Source organism: Sus scrofa, chromosome 6 (genome assembly GCF_054392235.1).
Source record: "Sus scrofa isolate SSC_HxYL_T2T_F1_AM1 chromosome 6, Sscrofa_HxYL_maternal_Yorkshire_Landrace_v2.0, whole genome shotgun sequence".
In the NCBI taxonomy this organism is placed as follows: domain Eukaryota; kingdom Metazoa; phylum Chordata; class Mammalia; order Artiodactyla; family Suidae; genus Sus; species Sus scrofa.
The window spans coordinates 87,543,499-87,560,000 of record NC_139388.1 but is presented as its reverse complement, the minus strand read 5'-3'; the positions used below and the strand labels follow the sequence as shown (position 1 = coordinate 87,560,000).

The window sequence follows — 16,502 nt, the reverse complement described above, 5'->3', positions numbered from 1 at the left end:
TCCACGTTCGTCAGAAATGCTGACCTCCGCCCTCCCTGGCCCCCGAGCTCACATCAAGTTGATGCGATGCCCAGCCCTTTGACTGGGGCACCTCCATGGTGTTACAACTGGGCACACACGCATCTGTTGCACCCTGGCGAAATGTGGTACTCAAGAACAGAGGCCTCATCTTTGCATCCTCAGCATCTAGGGCATTGCCTGGCAGGTAAGTTCTCTGGAAAAGTTGGGCTGGAATGAAACAGATAAGCAGCAGGTAGTTAATATTCCTCTCACTGAGTATCAGTTCAACTACATGATTTCATAAAGTCTGGCTTGGACCTGTTTGACAACTAGATTTCCAACACGAATCAGCTCTGCAAACGCTGGCAGTCACATGAAGGTGGTTTCTAGAACAAAAATGATGGGGGGTTGTGGGGGACAGCAGCTAGAAGGAGAAAGGACGAGGAGTGCATGGAGCGAAAATGAGGGGAGAGGAGGTCAGGCTCAGAAAAGCCCCAGACCCTCTCCAGACTAAGGAACGGCATCCACCTTGAGGACCAGCTGAGAGGGACCCATGCAGAAACGCCTCAGCATCTAATTAAACATTTTAGACTCCACTGCACACGAGAAGGAAACCTACGTCCCCCACGGAACCTTGACAAATGAGTTGTTTCCAACCAATCTATCACCATAGCATCTGGGCACCTCAGGAAGATGAAAATAAGACCAATACATAAATGAAAACCAATATACAAACAATCGTCTCCCTGCACAGGCCTCCAGGAAGCCACAGCCACAGCCATCTGCCAAGTTCCATCCTCGTCACTGCTTCCTGCAGCCAGAGGCCTCTGAGTGAGCCCACTTTAATATAAGATTTAAGAACAGAAGGAAATTTCTTCTCTGAAGTCTGACTCTCCATTAACGCTCCTACGCTAAATGTCCACCGCTTGAAGCAGGAATGAAATAAGTTTGGCATTAATAGGACTTGTTCTATATGCCACGTCAGCCAAAGAATTTGCTAGAAATAGTTGGGACAGATTGAAGAAAAATTGTGACTTGGCACAGGTTGAGAATTCAAAGGTTTCTTGCATGGAAACGGAGCTCTTGGGGAGAGCTCCTGTCACCAAGCCGTGGGAAGGATGCTCACACTCATCTATAGAAGCTTCCTACCTCCTGTGGCTCCTTCGTGGAGGTGGCCTGGGCACCCCTGATCTGCTCAACCTAGGACAGCCATTCTCAGGTGAATTCACAGCTGGCATGATGATGTGGCACTGCAAACGCTGCTGCCGTGAGTCTCAACACCTAGGGCCGGGTTCAGCTCTTCCACTTCCTCAATTATCTTTCTCCTTAGCATCAGTTACTCAATTTTAAGGGCCAAGCAGCAAGGTGAAAGGCTGCTCTGGTGACTGGAAAGGGGCAGAGGCAGACACAGGAGGGAGGGCGATGGCCTTTTGGGAAATCTACTTCTGGGCAAGCAAGGAGTTTCATTCCAGATGTTTCTGCTCTGCCTGCTTCCCCCCAAAAGACTGAGGTGGAACAAATATTTATGCAGCTAATGAATGTTCCCCTCCCTCTATGCGTCTGTATGTCGTGGCAAGTGACTGAGACACATGATAATAACACACAACAAAGTTCTTTAAAGCCAGAGACTCATGTTTGCCTTTTCCTTTGGCTCACATGGCCTTCAGTGTTATACCTGGGCCTCAACAGATGGTGAGTGTTTCCAACCTTTGTTCTTAAAATTTTAATAAATATATGGCTTCTCTTGATGTTAACAATCTATGCTCTTAACACTGGAAAAGTCTGTTTGAGTCTTTTCTCCAGCTCATTTTTTCTTACCCAACCTTGGTCTAGGTCTTCATAAACAGAGGAAATTTCCAATCTATACCATAAGTGGGTAAAAGGAAAACAGACCCAGAAAGGAGATACAGCCTAGGTGAACACAAAACTCCCAGAGGCGAGTTCTAAAGCCTAGCTGTGCATCGGAACCATCTGGGAAGCCTTTAAAACCCCCCAATGCTCAGGCTGTATTCCAGGCCAATTAAATCAGAAACTTTGGTGTAGGAACTCAGGCACCAGTATTTACTAAAATCCCCTGAGGGATTGCAGACTGCAACCAAGGTTAGACTCCCTGTTCTGAAGATTCACGACACCAGTTCTTTTGAATGTCTAGCAAGACTATGACAATTTCTGCTTCATTTCATGCCAAGGTGAAAACTCTTCCTCTAATTTATCATCCTTGAGCCTTCAGATAACGTGACAGAAAGAATGTCAACCAAAGAGTCCGAAGAGGAGGTCTGAATCAGTGCATCACCATTTAAACGGGTGGAGCCTTTGCAGGGGGTTCATCCTCGGAGCTATCAAATGGGATTATCATCCATGCCGTGTGTGTCACAAGGCTGTTGTGGGGATCAGCTAAACCCTTTATGGAATGCTAGGGCTCTACTAAGAATACCACACACACAAGGAATCTTTGATCTGATCACGAGGGGGTGGGCATCAGCCCAGCCCCGACTTCCTTCAAAAGCACCCCCCTCTCCCCCTCCTGGGGATTTAAAAGACAATGGATGGTACAGGGGGCCAGAGGTCAGAAACCCCTTTTCTAACATGCAAGAAAACTTCAAATTCCAGGGCTGACAAACTAGAATTCTGTTCCCCCTGGTGCCAAGTTTAAGAGCACTTTACTCAGAGCACAGTGAATCTTATTATGCTTTAATCTAATCCAGGGCCTCATCACAGGAAATGTCTAATGCTGTTTGTCTCCCTCAGCCCCATTTGGTACCACTCTTAGTTACTTAAGGATCAGTAATGAAACAAAGAGCTCCTACCACGAGCACAAGGTGGCTATTACTCCAGGCCACCTCTGAGACTACATCCGCGAGAAGTCTCTGCCCCTTATCTAATTACACACCCCAAAGACCTGAGTATGAAGCGGCTAGCGAAGTCTCTAGACTGAGCTGCTATTTTTCTGTCAAAACACGAAACCTTCTCTATAAAGGGTTTCCTCATTTGCTAAAGTAGCAAAATTGATTATATTTATAGGTTGTTCTCTAGCAGGGCCAGTTCTGAAAGCAAGAAACTCAAGTCTTCTTGTCCCACAGATTCTTATAATTAAAAACCAGGACTCCTCCAAGTTCCATCAGGTGAGTGACCGTCACGGAGAATGGCTTCCGGGAGAGTGGGAAGGAGAAAGGTTTGCTGATCTCAGTCAAGAACACAAGTCCAGAAGAACAACAACAACAACAACGGAGGTGCCAAAATGCCTTCCCAGGAGATCAGCATTTATTTGGCAAAGTTGAGACTTAATCGCTGAAAGAAAAGCTCATTCCAGGAGTGAAAATAGGAGATAGGGATCTTAAATAAGAGACTGGCAGTCAACACGTCCATCACTCCAAATGAGACTAATAGAATTAAAGGCAGCCTGGACATTACTTCACAACACCGAGCACAAACCCTATATGGTCACAGCTACGTTTACTTCATATCGAACTTTCCTGAATAGAGGAGATAAGAGATCACATCCCACAGCCTATCGCTCGGAAATCCTTCAATCCTGTATATTTAGCTTCCTTCTGAGAAGTAATCAGCAATTTGGCCTATACAGTTTTGTTTTGTTTTGTTTTGTTTAATGAGGGGATTTACAAACCAAGGTTTTTTTTTTTTTAATAGTGATATTTATGTTTTCCATTATAGCTGGTTTACAGTGTTCTGTCAATTTTCTACTGTACAGCAAGGTGACCCAGTCACACATACATATAGACATTCTTTTTTTCACATTACCATGCTCCATTGTAAGTGACTAGATATAGTTCCCCGTGCTATACAGATGGATATCGTTGCTTATCCATTCCAAAGGCAAGAGTTTGCATCTATTAACCCCAAATTCCCAGCCCATCCCACTCTCTCCTCCTCCCCTTTGGCAACCACAAGTCTTAAGTTTTGAAAAGTCTTCATTAGACTTAAGGTAGAGAGACCAGACAAAATATTTGACAGCTTAAAAAATCCTGAGAGGAAAGTCACACTAATGGAGGCTGCTAGAACATCACAGATCAACAAATATTTCTCCCAACACTGAGAAGCAGATTAGAAAAAAATGAGTAAATAATTTAAGATGATATCAACCAGAAATTAGGTACCCTTTTGAGAACTATTATATCTAGTCAGGATATAATTTCAGTACAAAATTACACTCCATGCATCCAATACCAATTACCAAAAATAAATAGCCTAAACTGTACTAATACATGTACGTTAAGGTTGTGCACTTGATTGAGGAGTCTTTAGAGACCTACTCAAGGTCTACTTGTTTGTACTTTACATATAATGCTAACAAGCTAGATTGGTTTCCTAGCCACCTACAGGTTGGAAAATAGCAAAATAGGAAGAGCAGAGAATAACGCAGCCAGAGGCAGGTATCCTGACAGCCAAAAGAAGGGACAGCTGACAATCTTAACAGAAAGAGGGGAGAAAAACTGCTTAAAAGCAGAAGAATCTAGAATCTCAAAAAGGCACCATTCACAGTGTTTGGTATAAATTTTTTTTTTAAGTGAGTAGCTACATGAAGCTATAGGAAAAATTTAACCCATAACTAGGAGATAAAACTGTCAGTAGGGGCTGACCCAATGATGTTGGAAATAGCAAAAAAAAAAAAAAAAAAAAAAAAAAAAGGACTTTTTGAAAAGCTATTATAAATATGCCTTAGGATTTAAAGAAAAACATGGAGATGATGAGTGAACAGATGGGTAATACTGGAGAATCAAAAACAATGAAAAAGATCCAAATGGAAATCCAAGAGACAAACAAACAAAAAAAAATCCCTGAAAATTAAAAATCCACTGGGTGGGCTTAACAGCAGATTGGACACTACAGAAGAAATTTTCAGTGAAGCTGAAGATGAGTTAATATAAATTACTCACACCAAAGCACAGAGATAAAGACAGAAAAGGAAATGAACAGAGACTCAGTGACTTCCAGAAAACCATTAAGCAATTTATCTTATGTGTAAATGGAGTTCTAAAAGAAAAGGAGATAGACTGAGGTGGAAAAAATATTGAAGAAATATGGGCCAAAATTCTTCCAGACATGATGAAAAACATCAACCCATAAACATAAGAAACTCAACAAACCCCAAGAAAGATAAATAATCACCTCTACATTTAGGCAGAACATAGTCATACTGCTGAAAAATAAAGAGAAAATCTTAATAGCACCCACAGGGAAGGGAAAGTCATTACATGCAAGGGAATACACTCTAATCTCTCATCAGAAACAATGCATGTTACAAGACATTGGGTCTTTCATATAAGGAAAGGGAGGAGGGGAATCAACCTAAAATTCTCTATCCAGGAAAAATATCCTTTTAAAATTAGGGCAAAATAGGAGCTCCCCCTGTGGCACAGCAAGATCAGCGGTATCAGTAGGTTGAGGATCCAGCATTGCCTCAGCTGCCACTTGGTTTGCAGCGGTGGCTCAGATCCGATCACCAGCCCAGGAGCTCCATGTGCCGCCGGGTGGCCAAACAAAAATAAAGAAAATGAAATAAGGGCAAAATAGAGACATTTTCAGAAAACAAAAGGTGCAAGAATTTGTCACCAGTAGACCTACACTGGAATGTTAAGAGGAATTTGATTTATAGATTCAAGGCAAATCCAATGAAAATCCTAGCAAGACTTTTCATAGAAACTGATATGTTTGTTCTCAAACATATCCAGAAATGCAAAAGACTTATAATAACTAAAGCTATTTTGAAAAGGTTCAAAGATGGAGGAATCACACTACTTGTTTTTAAGACTTGCTATAAAGCTCCAGCATCAAAGTAGTAGAAACTAACAACAAGGATCTACTGTATACCACAGGGAACTATATTCAATACCTTATAATAACTTATAATGGATAAGAATCTGAAACACACACACACATACCCGTAAAATGCTGAATCACTTTGCTGTACACTTGAAACTATATAACATTGCAAAGCTATTATACTTCAATCTTTAAAAAAAAAAAAAAAAAACCCAGGAAACAAACACCAAGATGGTTGGCTTAAACCCAATCATATTAATAATTACATTTTTAAAAAAAGATAGTATGAACTGTCATAAAGATAAATCAATAGAAGATTAGTTCCCACTATGGCACAACAGGATCCATGGCATCTCTGGAGCACTGGGATGCAGGTATGATCCTCAGCCCTGCACAGTGGGTCAAGGATCTGGCGATGCCACAGCTGCAGCATAGGCCACAACTGTAGCTCAGGTCTGATCCCTGGCTGGGGAACTCTATATGCTGTGGGGCAGCCAAAAAAGGAAAAAAAAAATAGAAGATTCCAGAAACAGAACCACACAATATGGTTAATTAATCTAACATGGCATCAAAGCAATTCAGTGGGGAAAAGAGAACTTTTCAACCAATGGTGCTAAACAACTATACATTAAATGGAAATAAATGAACCTCAACCCCTACTTCACACCACATATAAAAATTAATTTGAAGTAGATGAGAGGCCTAAATGTAAAAACAAAAATGGTCAAGATTCTGAAATTAAAAGAAGACTATCTTCATGACTTCAGGGTTGGCAAATAATTTTTTTTTAAGTACACACAGAAAACACTTAACCATAAAAGAAAACACCGATACACTGGACTTCATCAAAATTTAAAACTTCTGCTCTTTGAATGACACCATTTAGAAAATGAAAAGACAAACCATTGAACACAGTATATACATCTGACAAAGGACTTATATCCAGAATATGCAAAAGATTTCTAGAATTCAGTAAGAAGATAATAAACAGCTCAGTTTTTTTAACTTAAAGAGGGCAAAAGATCTAAACATACCCTTGAAAGGAAGATAAAGAAATGGTAGATAAATATATGAAAAGATGTTTAATATCAGTAGTCAACAGAGAAACAAAAATTAAAACCATAATTAAATATCACTACACATTAAATAAAATGGCTAAATTTTAAAAGGTGGACAATAGCAAGTGTTGACAGAGATGCAGAACTGTCACATGTTGCCAATAGGAGTATAAACTGGTCTAACTATTGGGAAAAATGTTTCCATTTTTCAAAAAGATAAACATACATTTACTCTATGAGCCAGCAATCATACTCCTAGATACTGACACAAATGAAAATATACCTGCATAAAAATGTGTGTATAAAATGTTCAAAACAACTTTATCCATAATAGCCAACAAAAACAACCAAAAAGTCCAATCACAGGTGAATGGATAGATAAACAAACTATGGGATATTCCATGGACTACATCTTAACAATAAAAAGGGTTAAAGTACTGACACACCTACAACATGGATAAATTTCAATTTCAAAAACATTATTCTCAGTGAAAGAAGCCTTGCACAGAAGGGTGTATGTTGTACCACTCCATTTAGTTCCATCAAGTTCTAGAACAGGTGAAACTAATCAAAACCATGGTTGCAGGTGTGGATGCTGGGGGACTGACTGGGAAGGAACAGAGGGAACTTTCCAAGGTGATGGAAATATTCCACATCTTCATAGGGGTATGGTTGACATGATTTTCTGCATTTGTTAAAACTGAGCAAACTGGATATTTAAGATCTGTTCATTTCCCTATATGTAAATTATAAATAAATGAACTGTACATTATAAATAAATTATAAATAATAAATTTATATATAGGTAAATTATAAATTATAAATGTAAAAAATAAATAGGTAGTACCTGCATCACAGAGCTGTTGTAAAAACAACAAGATGAGAACATAATGGCCAGGTGTTGAGAGACTAGCAATCTTATCTACATGACTCATCAGGCCCTATGGGACATGCTATATTGCACAGTGGATTTTATGGTGAACCCCCCACCCAAGTCATGACAGAAGGGGAATGAGGGGAGAAAAGTCTCCTACAATTCAGCCATTGAAAACGGTTGCTATTTCATGAGAGCTGTTTGCCTAGAAGGTTCACCTGCAGAGCAGCTGACGCCCAGAGCATGCCAGGTAAAAGCCTACTTAATGCTTAGTCACTAGGGAGGACACACATCAGTTTGCCCAAGTTTCTTCTCTGAACGTTACGATGGACAACTTTTGCACCAAAACAGGGGGACGGACAGCCATCCTAGTCTTAGCCTTGAAATAATGAAAATTCTGAGTTCGGAGGCATACTCAGACCTCCCTGTAAGAGCTATTCTGACCGACTGCCTGCCAAGTCTGGGGAGTTCTCAACCCAGATCTTAGAAAATCTTCTCAAGGGAGGAAGCACCTACAACTAGGCCACCGAGGCTGCAGCCTGCAGCTGTGATCTCCGTGGCTTCCGTTCTCCTTGGAGATGGAGACACCAAAAAGCAGGTCTGACTTACAGGGACCTCGGCCACACCCTGCATTTAAAAGAACCAAAACCAGAGTTACCATTGCAGCTCAGTGGTAATGAACCCGACTAGTAACCATAAGGATGCAGGTTCAATCCCTGGTGGCGCTCAGTGGGTTAAGGATCTGGTGTTGCTGTGAGCTGTGGTGTAGGTCACAGATATGGCTCGGATCCCGTGTTGCCGTGGCTCTGGCTATGGCCGGCAGCTACAGCTCTGATTCGACCACTAGCCTGGAAACTTCCATATGCCGCACCTGCGGCCCCAAAAAGCAAAAAACATACAAACAAACAGAAAGAACCAAAACCACACTGCCTCAGCTATTAACCAGCCCTCAGAGCGAAGTGGGGGTCAAGGAGGGGCCAGGTGGAAGACTTAGGTCCTTGAGTCCTCAGACATCCTTGAGGAATCTCTAGTTTGTTTCTTACCCTCATTTGCCATGAGAATACAGAGCTTTAAAAGTCTGTTGTTTTCCCCAAATTATGCAAACACTTGCACATAGGCCTGGGCCCCGGGGTAGTAGGAAATCAAGAACCAGAGCTTATTGTTTGAATGAGCCTGGTCTTTTTGGACTGCAGTTGCACAAAACTGGAATAATAATAATCCTCAGTTCACGATGCTCATTCCTGTTCCAAGGATGGCCCCTCTGTTAAAGTTAATGTAATAAATGCCCATGAATTCACCTGAGGTAACTACTCTCCTGAAACCTGTCCATCATTCCCTTGCGAAGGCTGTCCTGGCTGGGCCAATGAAAGCAAGGCAGGGAGAGAATTTCCTGAAGCTCCTACCACTTCCCTGAGCACAGACTCGACTTAGGATGCAGAGGCAGGCACCTTCCCCAAGCCAGAGGCAGTGCCCACAGGCTGGTTGCCCACCTAGATTACCAAACAGCTGCCCTGCATGAGGCTTTCCAATCTGCGAGCCTGATTTATTTTTTTCAATAAGAGAAAAGATGTAAGTCCCTTTGAGCAAAGTGTGCCTGATATATATCACAATATTTATTTTTGGTGGAGTAATGGATCAGTCTTTGGGGAAAGCTAGAGAAAAGGCATTTCTTGAGCTCGGATGTAAATCACTCTGAAAACTGCAGGGGATTCTATAGTCTCACCCCCCTGCTAACTACAGTATGAAATAAGCAGCTGACTTTTAAAAGTCATTGTACTTACTTGTTTCTAAACCTAACACTAAAGACAGAGTAAAGGATGTGAGGTCTGAGAAGCAATTGCTCCTGGAATGCTGGCACCAAGTTTCCCAATAACCCTGCAGCTCAAATGAGAGATCCAGGAGTTCCTGCTATGGTGCAATGGGCTGGATGGCATCTCTATAGTGTCAGGATGCAGGCTGGATCCCTGGCTCAGCACAGTGGGTTAAAGGTTATGGCATAGGTCACAACTGTGGCTCGTATCTGATCCCCGGTCTGGGAACTACTCATGCTGCAGGGCAGCCAAAAAAGGGGAAAAAAAAAAAAAAGTAGCGAGCCACCCAACCTGCGGGTCTTAAGTCATATGCCTGGTGGGGACAAGTTCTAAGCTTTGCTCTATTTGCAGTGTTCAGATCTAAGGAAGAAGGATGAGGTACGTGGCTGGGGTTATGATATAAGGGTCTCCCAAGGGACCTGTCTGATTATTATAGGCCAGTCTTCCTGTCTATATTAAAGATACCAAGGAACAGGACAAGGGAGAAACGAAAGGAAAAGGGGAGAAAAAAATCTTCAGTGGATTTTCAACTCCAGCGGAGCTCTCCAAAGGAAAGCTATTTAAATCTGAGATGTTGCTAATATTAATTATCCGCACATCTCACAGACTCAGATTCACATGCTACAAAGAACACAAAGCCTTTTAATTTTCCTACCTGTCCCTCGTACGAGTGGTGATAAATCAGATATACAGAGAAACCACACATGACTAACGAACTAGCCCGTTAATGGGGAGCAAAGATCATTTGCCAGAATGACTTATTCAGACACAGTCACCTATCACAACCATCAGTATCCTAGAGGCCTGACACAGCAGTCATGGAAGGCAAGAGCTGGAGCACTTGCTGCCAAGTCTCAGGGACTCCAGGGTGACTCGGACATCCTCCAGATGCCTGCTCTCCAGGCACGAAAGATTTTACTCATGGCTGCCACCTCCCTGTTCCCTTCAAGTTAAACTTGCACTTGGAAAATTCCTATAATTTCTATAAGGCTTCCTGGGTCTAAGCCCCCAAACCTTGCAGTGGTCCCTACTCTGTGACTCTTGGAATTCCAGGGACCCTTAGGAAGAAGATCCAGCCTCTGCCACCAGCTGGCTTAACTGTTTACAGATCTTTACCAGAGCCACTCATTCAAGTATCTGGGCTCCAATTAAATCTCAGACCCTATTGTAGGTGCTTCGGCAGATACATAAACAAAACGGTGGACACGTGGGAGTGAGGGAGAGAGAAGCGGCCCCTAAATGCCAGTCTCTTCATTTTACTAGGAAAACTGAGACCCAGTGATAACCAGTAATTTTCCCCTAAGGTCAGGGCTGATGGCGTGGCTGGGACTTGAACCCCGGTTGGACTCTTAGGAGGTCTGCCACGTACCATGGTGCAAAAGGGCACCAGGCAGAGGAAAGGGGCATGGGGGTGAAATTCAACCCCCAGTCTTCATGTGGGCTAGGGGCAGCCCCACTCCAGGGCCATGTTGTCACTTCCCTAGACTGCCCAATTCCTTTTAACAAAAGCCCCTTTCGCTGGAAGGGACAACTGAGATCCTGCAGATCAGGAACCAACCATCATTAGGAGGACCCGACATAGTTTGAAACCTTTCTTCAGGATGTAACCCTGACAAGCTATTCACTCCCAACTCTTGCCATGTATGAGAAAAGTCTATTGCACTTGAATGGTAACCCACCAATGTCCCCTATGATAATTATAATAATAATTTCCTATATCATTATTAGATCTGAAAGAGCAGGCTGCAAGTCATTTCCTATTCTCACCAACACCTTTATTCTCCATTGGTCCCTGAGATGAGGATCTGTCACTGTTCAATCTCATCTCTAAAGTTCAGTACAGGAGAAAGGAATAAATAACGGAATCAACTATATGAACATCTCCCCTTGACTAAGAGCTACGGAGACAACAGTGAACGCCAGCATCAATGACAACACAACACTGTCCCTGACTTCCTGGAATGGAGACATGTGAAAAACAGAGCTGAGAAAAGCCCAACTGCTATGGAGTCCCTTGGCAGCCTGGCAGTCTACTTAGGGGTCAGGTCTGGAAGCAAGAGTTCATGTGACCAGTCTATTCTCCCCTCTGCCATCCCATTTTACAGAAGGAAAAATAAGGTCCCGGAAGGAGTGGAGGTAGTTTTTCCCAAATCAGCTGATGGTTGAGCTGAGACTCGAACCCATGTTCTTCTGGGTTCCCCTTTCCACCTTCTGGCCTCCTCGAAGCTTCCAGAAGTACGAAATGAGAAGAAATAGCTGGTTCTAGGGAGAGATTGTTTCCTGATGCATGTATACCCAGGACATGCAGCAACCAACCATCTCTCAAAATAGAATGTTCGTAAGTATATGTCATTGATCTAGAGAACTGAGTGTCCAGTCTTCATTCATTCTCATTTATCACCCTCTCTGAGTCTCTCTTGATGTTTACTTTCACTTTAAAAACCTCATCTGATAAGAACAGAGCCCTTTTTATCTGATGCTAGCTCCCCCTCTGCTCCTGGGGTCTAATCAATCCATGTCTGGAAATAAAGAAGCGAGAGAGGAAAGCAACGGTCCCTTTTCTGAAAACAGGCACCTTTCTAAAACAATCTACCTCTGGGCATGGCACAGATAGAAATTTAGATGAGAAGGAAATGAAGACATCCTCCAGCAGTAGTCATAAGCATTCCCCAACAGATGGGACACTAGGGAAGTTAACTCTGTGTTAACAGCTAAACCAAACACTCTGCCCCACATTTTTCAGGTCGTTAGCGGAGAGGGGTGGTCCAAACTCAAGAAGCCTGAAGAGACAATAGGCTTCAAAATATAGTGGTGTATACAGTCCAGTCCCCTCCATTCTGTGGAGCTTAAGGTCTTCAAGGTACTAAGACAGGGCTCACTGAAGGCCAACTGCAGGTATAGACAAGGAGGCTTCCAGCAACTACCAGGGGTATACAGATATGCCAGACAGAAAGATCAAGACTTCCGGCAACCAACACAGACCACCCATTGTGTTAGCTTGCACCCACCTGCAAGGCAGTCTCCACATCTCCCTCCACCCCTAGCCACTGTCGCACATCACTGCCAGAAACCTAAGCCCATAAGAGAGGTTCTCTCTTTTTGAGAGGCAGAGCCTGGTTCCCCATTAGCCAGCCAGCCCTTCCTACCACAGCTTCCGACCACAGGCTTTCAGAAATGGGTCACATATCTAGATGCAAATGCAGAAAGCACCTCTTCTGAAAAGGACGAGTTAATTCTTAATCCTTTGGGGGATCCTTTTGAAAACCTGACGGCAGCGCTATGCTCCATGAAAAACTGCACATGCGCATTTTATATGCAATATCACTGGGCGTTATTGCTCTCCAAGCAGGTATAATAGGGTTAATGTGCTCAGAGGCAGCTTTGGGAAAGGGAGCTGGGGTGGTTCAGGTGAGTGTTCAACAAGACAGCTCCTTAACCAACAAAGGAGAAATAATGGCCCTTCCTCAGCCTTGCAAGTTTCAGAGGTTAACTGTGGGATTTCAACAGAAATTTAGAAACTGCGATTGTGCATACATACAAAATAAGGACTCATCTTTGTGGTTTTCTATCTTGACATCACAAAACGTCCAGTGATTGCTAGTTGAGATAGAGTCTCCACAAGGCTTAGCATGGAAGGCTGAGTAACAGGAGCGGAGATGAGTAGGGGAGAAGTGGGTGTTGGGAGAGAGGACAGACTGGAGAGGGAGAGGGGGGACAGCTAAGCTCTCCACTGGCTCTCAGTAAGTCCTGGCAGGGCAGGTCCTGACCCTTGCTGCCTGCCCCTTCCGGAAATCAGAGCAGACTTGCTTACTGCTTTGCAGCAAACCAAGAACTCCAGACAGAAGCAGTCCTTTCCTTCTGGGCCCACGGGCATGGGGGAGCATCCTCTTATTTCTAGGAAGGAGACCCTGGCCCACTGCTTGCCCACAGCCCCCTCGTGGCCCGGGGGTGTCACTGCAGCCCCCTCTGCAATGCTGGGCAAAATCCTCATGCAGGAGGTTCCAACAGCAGGCAGCTCCAACAGTGGTTGAGTAGAACATTTAGTTATCAGTGGTGGCTTGGCAACAGTCTTCAAGCCATGGTGAGGCGAATTTGCTTTTGGTTTCTTGAACTAATACTAAGATTCAGACTTAAAGTGATCCTTCTAACCTCTCTCTGGTAAAATCCCTGCAGGGCACAAGTCCAAGACCTGCTTCATTAAGGCAATAACCTCAGAGCTTCTATAACATTACCACTGCCTTATTGATCACTGCTCCCTGCATCACATGCGATTATGTACAATTGTTCCAAAGCTCAATAGAAACAGTTAGCAAGAATGCACAACATTCTCTGGTTTGTAGGTTGCTGGCTTGATTACAAAATACTTGCAAGACACCAAATACCCCCCAAATCCTTGATTTCCAGGTAGTAGATTCTACAGGAGTTTGGGAGAAGTCGTGACTGAAGGACACACATTAAGAAAGAACGTGGCCTTGGTCCCTTCAAGGAGAAAGGTTGTCCATTAATGAACCTTACTAGCAACTCCATCAAAATCTTATCGGCAACCCTACAAAGAGAGGGAGCAGAGCCCACCTGGACTGAGGACTGGACTAGAAAGACCAGAGTCTGCAGATGGGGCAAAGTTGGTCCAGTGGTTCAGCTACCACCTGCTAGGCGTGGGGATGATTAACTGAACCCAGTGGTGGAAAAGTGTGCAGGAAGGAGTGAAGGTAGGAAGTTTTGGAGGAGAGAGGAGGGTGCAGAGTGTGCCTAGAGGGCCTAGAGTAGACCAGCGTGCAGGGGAGTGACTGGGGCCCAGGGCAAATGGATGGAAGCACAGTGGGTCTTTTCTTTCATGAGGGAAAGACAGTCCTTACCTCCTTGATTTTCTCCCGTTGGGTTTGAACTAGGCTCTGGGGCTCCTTACTCTTGTTGGCCCCAGTCCCCAGGACCGGGTGGCGGAGGCGGCTCCTGAAGGCGTTGAAGTCAAAGCTAGACTGGATGCTCCCCTCCTGGGGTCTGAGGGGGGCCGCGGCAACCTCCTCCCGTAACTCAACGAGGCGGGTGCGCCTTGGCCATCCTTTCCGACTGCGGGGACTGGCTTGGCTGCTGGGATCGTCCTTGCCTGGTGCTGGAGCCGCGGGGGCCGGGTTGGGAGGTGACTCCGGCTCGCGGGCCAGAGAGTGGCCGGCGACTTGGGCCACTGCCTCCATGCCGGGCTGCTGGGTCCGGGGGGCCAGGAAGAGGCGCTTGAGGCGAGAAGAGTTGGGCAGCAGGAAGAGGGCCCCGAAGCACAGGGTGATGAGGCCGGAGAGGAAGAGAAGGAAGAGGAACTTCTGCGGCAGCCGCAGCCCCCACGAGGAGGCCGGGACGAAGCCGGGCACTTTCCTCATGAGCATCGTGGCCGGGCACAGGGCTAGGGACAGTCAGCTCCAGCCAGGCCCCTGAGGCCCTTGGAGTCCAGGCACTTGTCAGCTGGGGGCTCGGGGAGAGTAGGTCGTCGAGGAGCGTCTCTCGGGGTGGGTGTCCCTGAGAGCTTCGCCTCTCGGGGACGGCTCCTGAAGTTCAGGGAGTTTGGGGCGCGTCCTCCCGCGCCGGGGTGGGGGCGCAGCGACCTCGGCGGGGCCCGGGCGAGCGAGGCGGCGGGGCCCGGGCCCGCAAGGGTCGGCCGCCTGCCGCAGCCCTTTCTCCGGCCGCCGCTCAGCCCCTCCTCGCAGCGGCCGGAGCTCCCGGGGCCCGCGCCTTCCCGCGCTGCGGCCGCCGCCGGGGCCGTCACATGCCGTCCACGGCGCCCACGCTGTTGGCGCGGAGGGGAGCCCGCAGGCCTCGTCCCCGCGCCGAGCCGCCCTCAACCCCTCGGCCCAAAGTTTTAGCCTCAGAAGCAGTTTCCAGAAGGGGCCACCTTCTGGGGGCGAAGCGGCAGCGGGGCTGGAGTGTCAGTGGCGCTCAGAGAGCGCGCCGGCCCAGCCGGGTCGCGGCAGTGCCGGGGCTCGGCTAAGGGGACGCGTCCACAACTTTGCTCCGCCGCGGAGCGGGCGCCGGCGAGCGGGAGCAGACACTTCGGAGCCTGCAGGGGTAGGGGCTTCCCGGGTCCCCAGGAGCAGAGGGATGCCCGAGCCCTGGTCCGGTGCCCGGCACCGTCCGCGACCAGCCGCGGCGGGGCGGCTGCAGCTGCGCCCGGGAGTGCGAGCTCCCGCCCCGCCAACTCGGTGGGGCTCCGGGTTCCTGCTGGGATCACCTGTTCCCGGTCCCCGCCGGCTCCGCGGAGCGCGCAGTCCCGGCTGCGCCTCCCCCGCTGCAGCTGGCCTCCTCTCAGCGGCCGCTCCAGACGGGCCGCTGCAGCCGCAGGCTGAGCCTCCTCCACCGCCGCCGCCGCCGCCGCCGCCACCGCCGGCGCCGCCGCTGCCGAGCCTGCGCCCCACAGGCGCGCACACCGCCCGGACGCCCCCGCCGCTGCCGCCGCAGCTCCGGCTTTCACTGAGACAGCACCCTCGGCCCCGCCTCCCGTCGGGCCACGCCCTCGGGCCACGCCCACTGCGCGCGTCCCGCGGTCCACCACCGCCGCGGCGCCGCAGCCAGGCCAATGGCCTCGCGGCTGGAGTAAGGAGTGCAGGGCCTGAGCCCGGGTGGGGAGAGGAGCTGGGACTCCAAGCCACGCCCCCTTCCTCAAAGGGCCGGCGCCGAGCACACTACCCCCACCCCCACCCCGCCCCATCCCGCCGGCACCAATGGTCCAGTTGCGCGGGGTTGGCGAGGGCGGGGGTGGAGAGCGGAGCGAGGTCATTGGCTGCCTCGGAGGGATCCCCGTTGGGCCGCAGTCGCCCATTGGTTAGTGCCCAGCATTCTCTGGACTGGGAGAGACCGAGACACCGCCTCCCACCCTTGTCCCCGCCCTCGCCGCTACAGTTGTCGGTCCCCCGGAGGGGGCACGAGCCCCAGCTGGTCTGGAGGGTTCTCGTAGTGGTTTGGTAATCTCACTCACCCCTCTGTGCCAGTCCG

The 16,502-nt window shown here is 47.2% G+C and overlaps 1 protein-coding gene across 2 annotated transcripts in view; it reads right to left on the bottom strand.

Moving 5' to 3' along the window:
* Positions 1-16,002, bottom strand: part of MAN1C1 (mannosidase alpha class 1C member 1) — a 138,950-nt gene extending 122,948 nt beyond the window's left edge. The window contains exons 1-2 of one of the 2 annotated variants that reach the window (XM_084963387.1): positions 15,970-16,002; positions 14,381-15,118 (exon numbers count right to left, since the gene is read on the bottom strand). In XM_084963387.1, the coding sequence (XP_084819513.1) occupies positions 14,381-14,902 (522 nt within the window). In that variant the 5' untranslated portion in view covers positions 14,903-15,118; positions 15,970-16,002. Of the gene's footprint in view, positions 1-14,380; positions 15,119-15,937 lie in introns of both variants that reach the window. The other variant, XM_084963386.1, reaches the window with a different exon arrangement.
* Between the last annotated feature and the right edge of the window lie 500 nt (positions 16,003-16,502).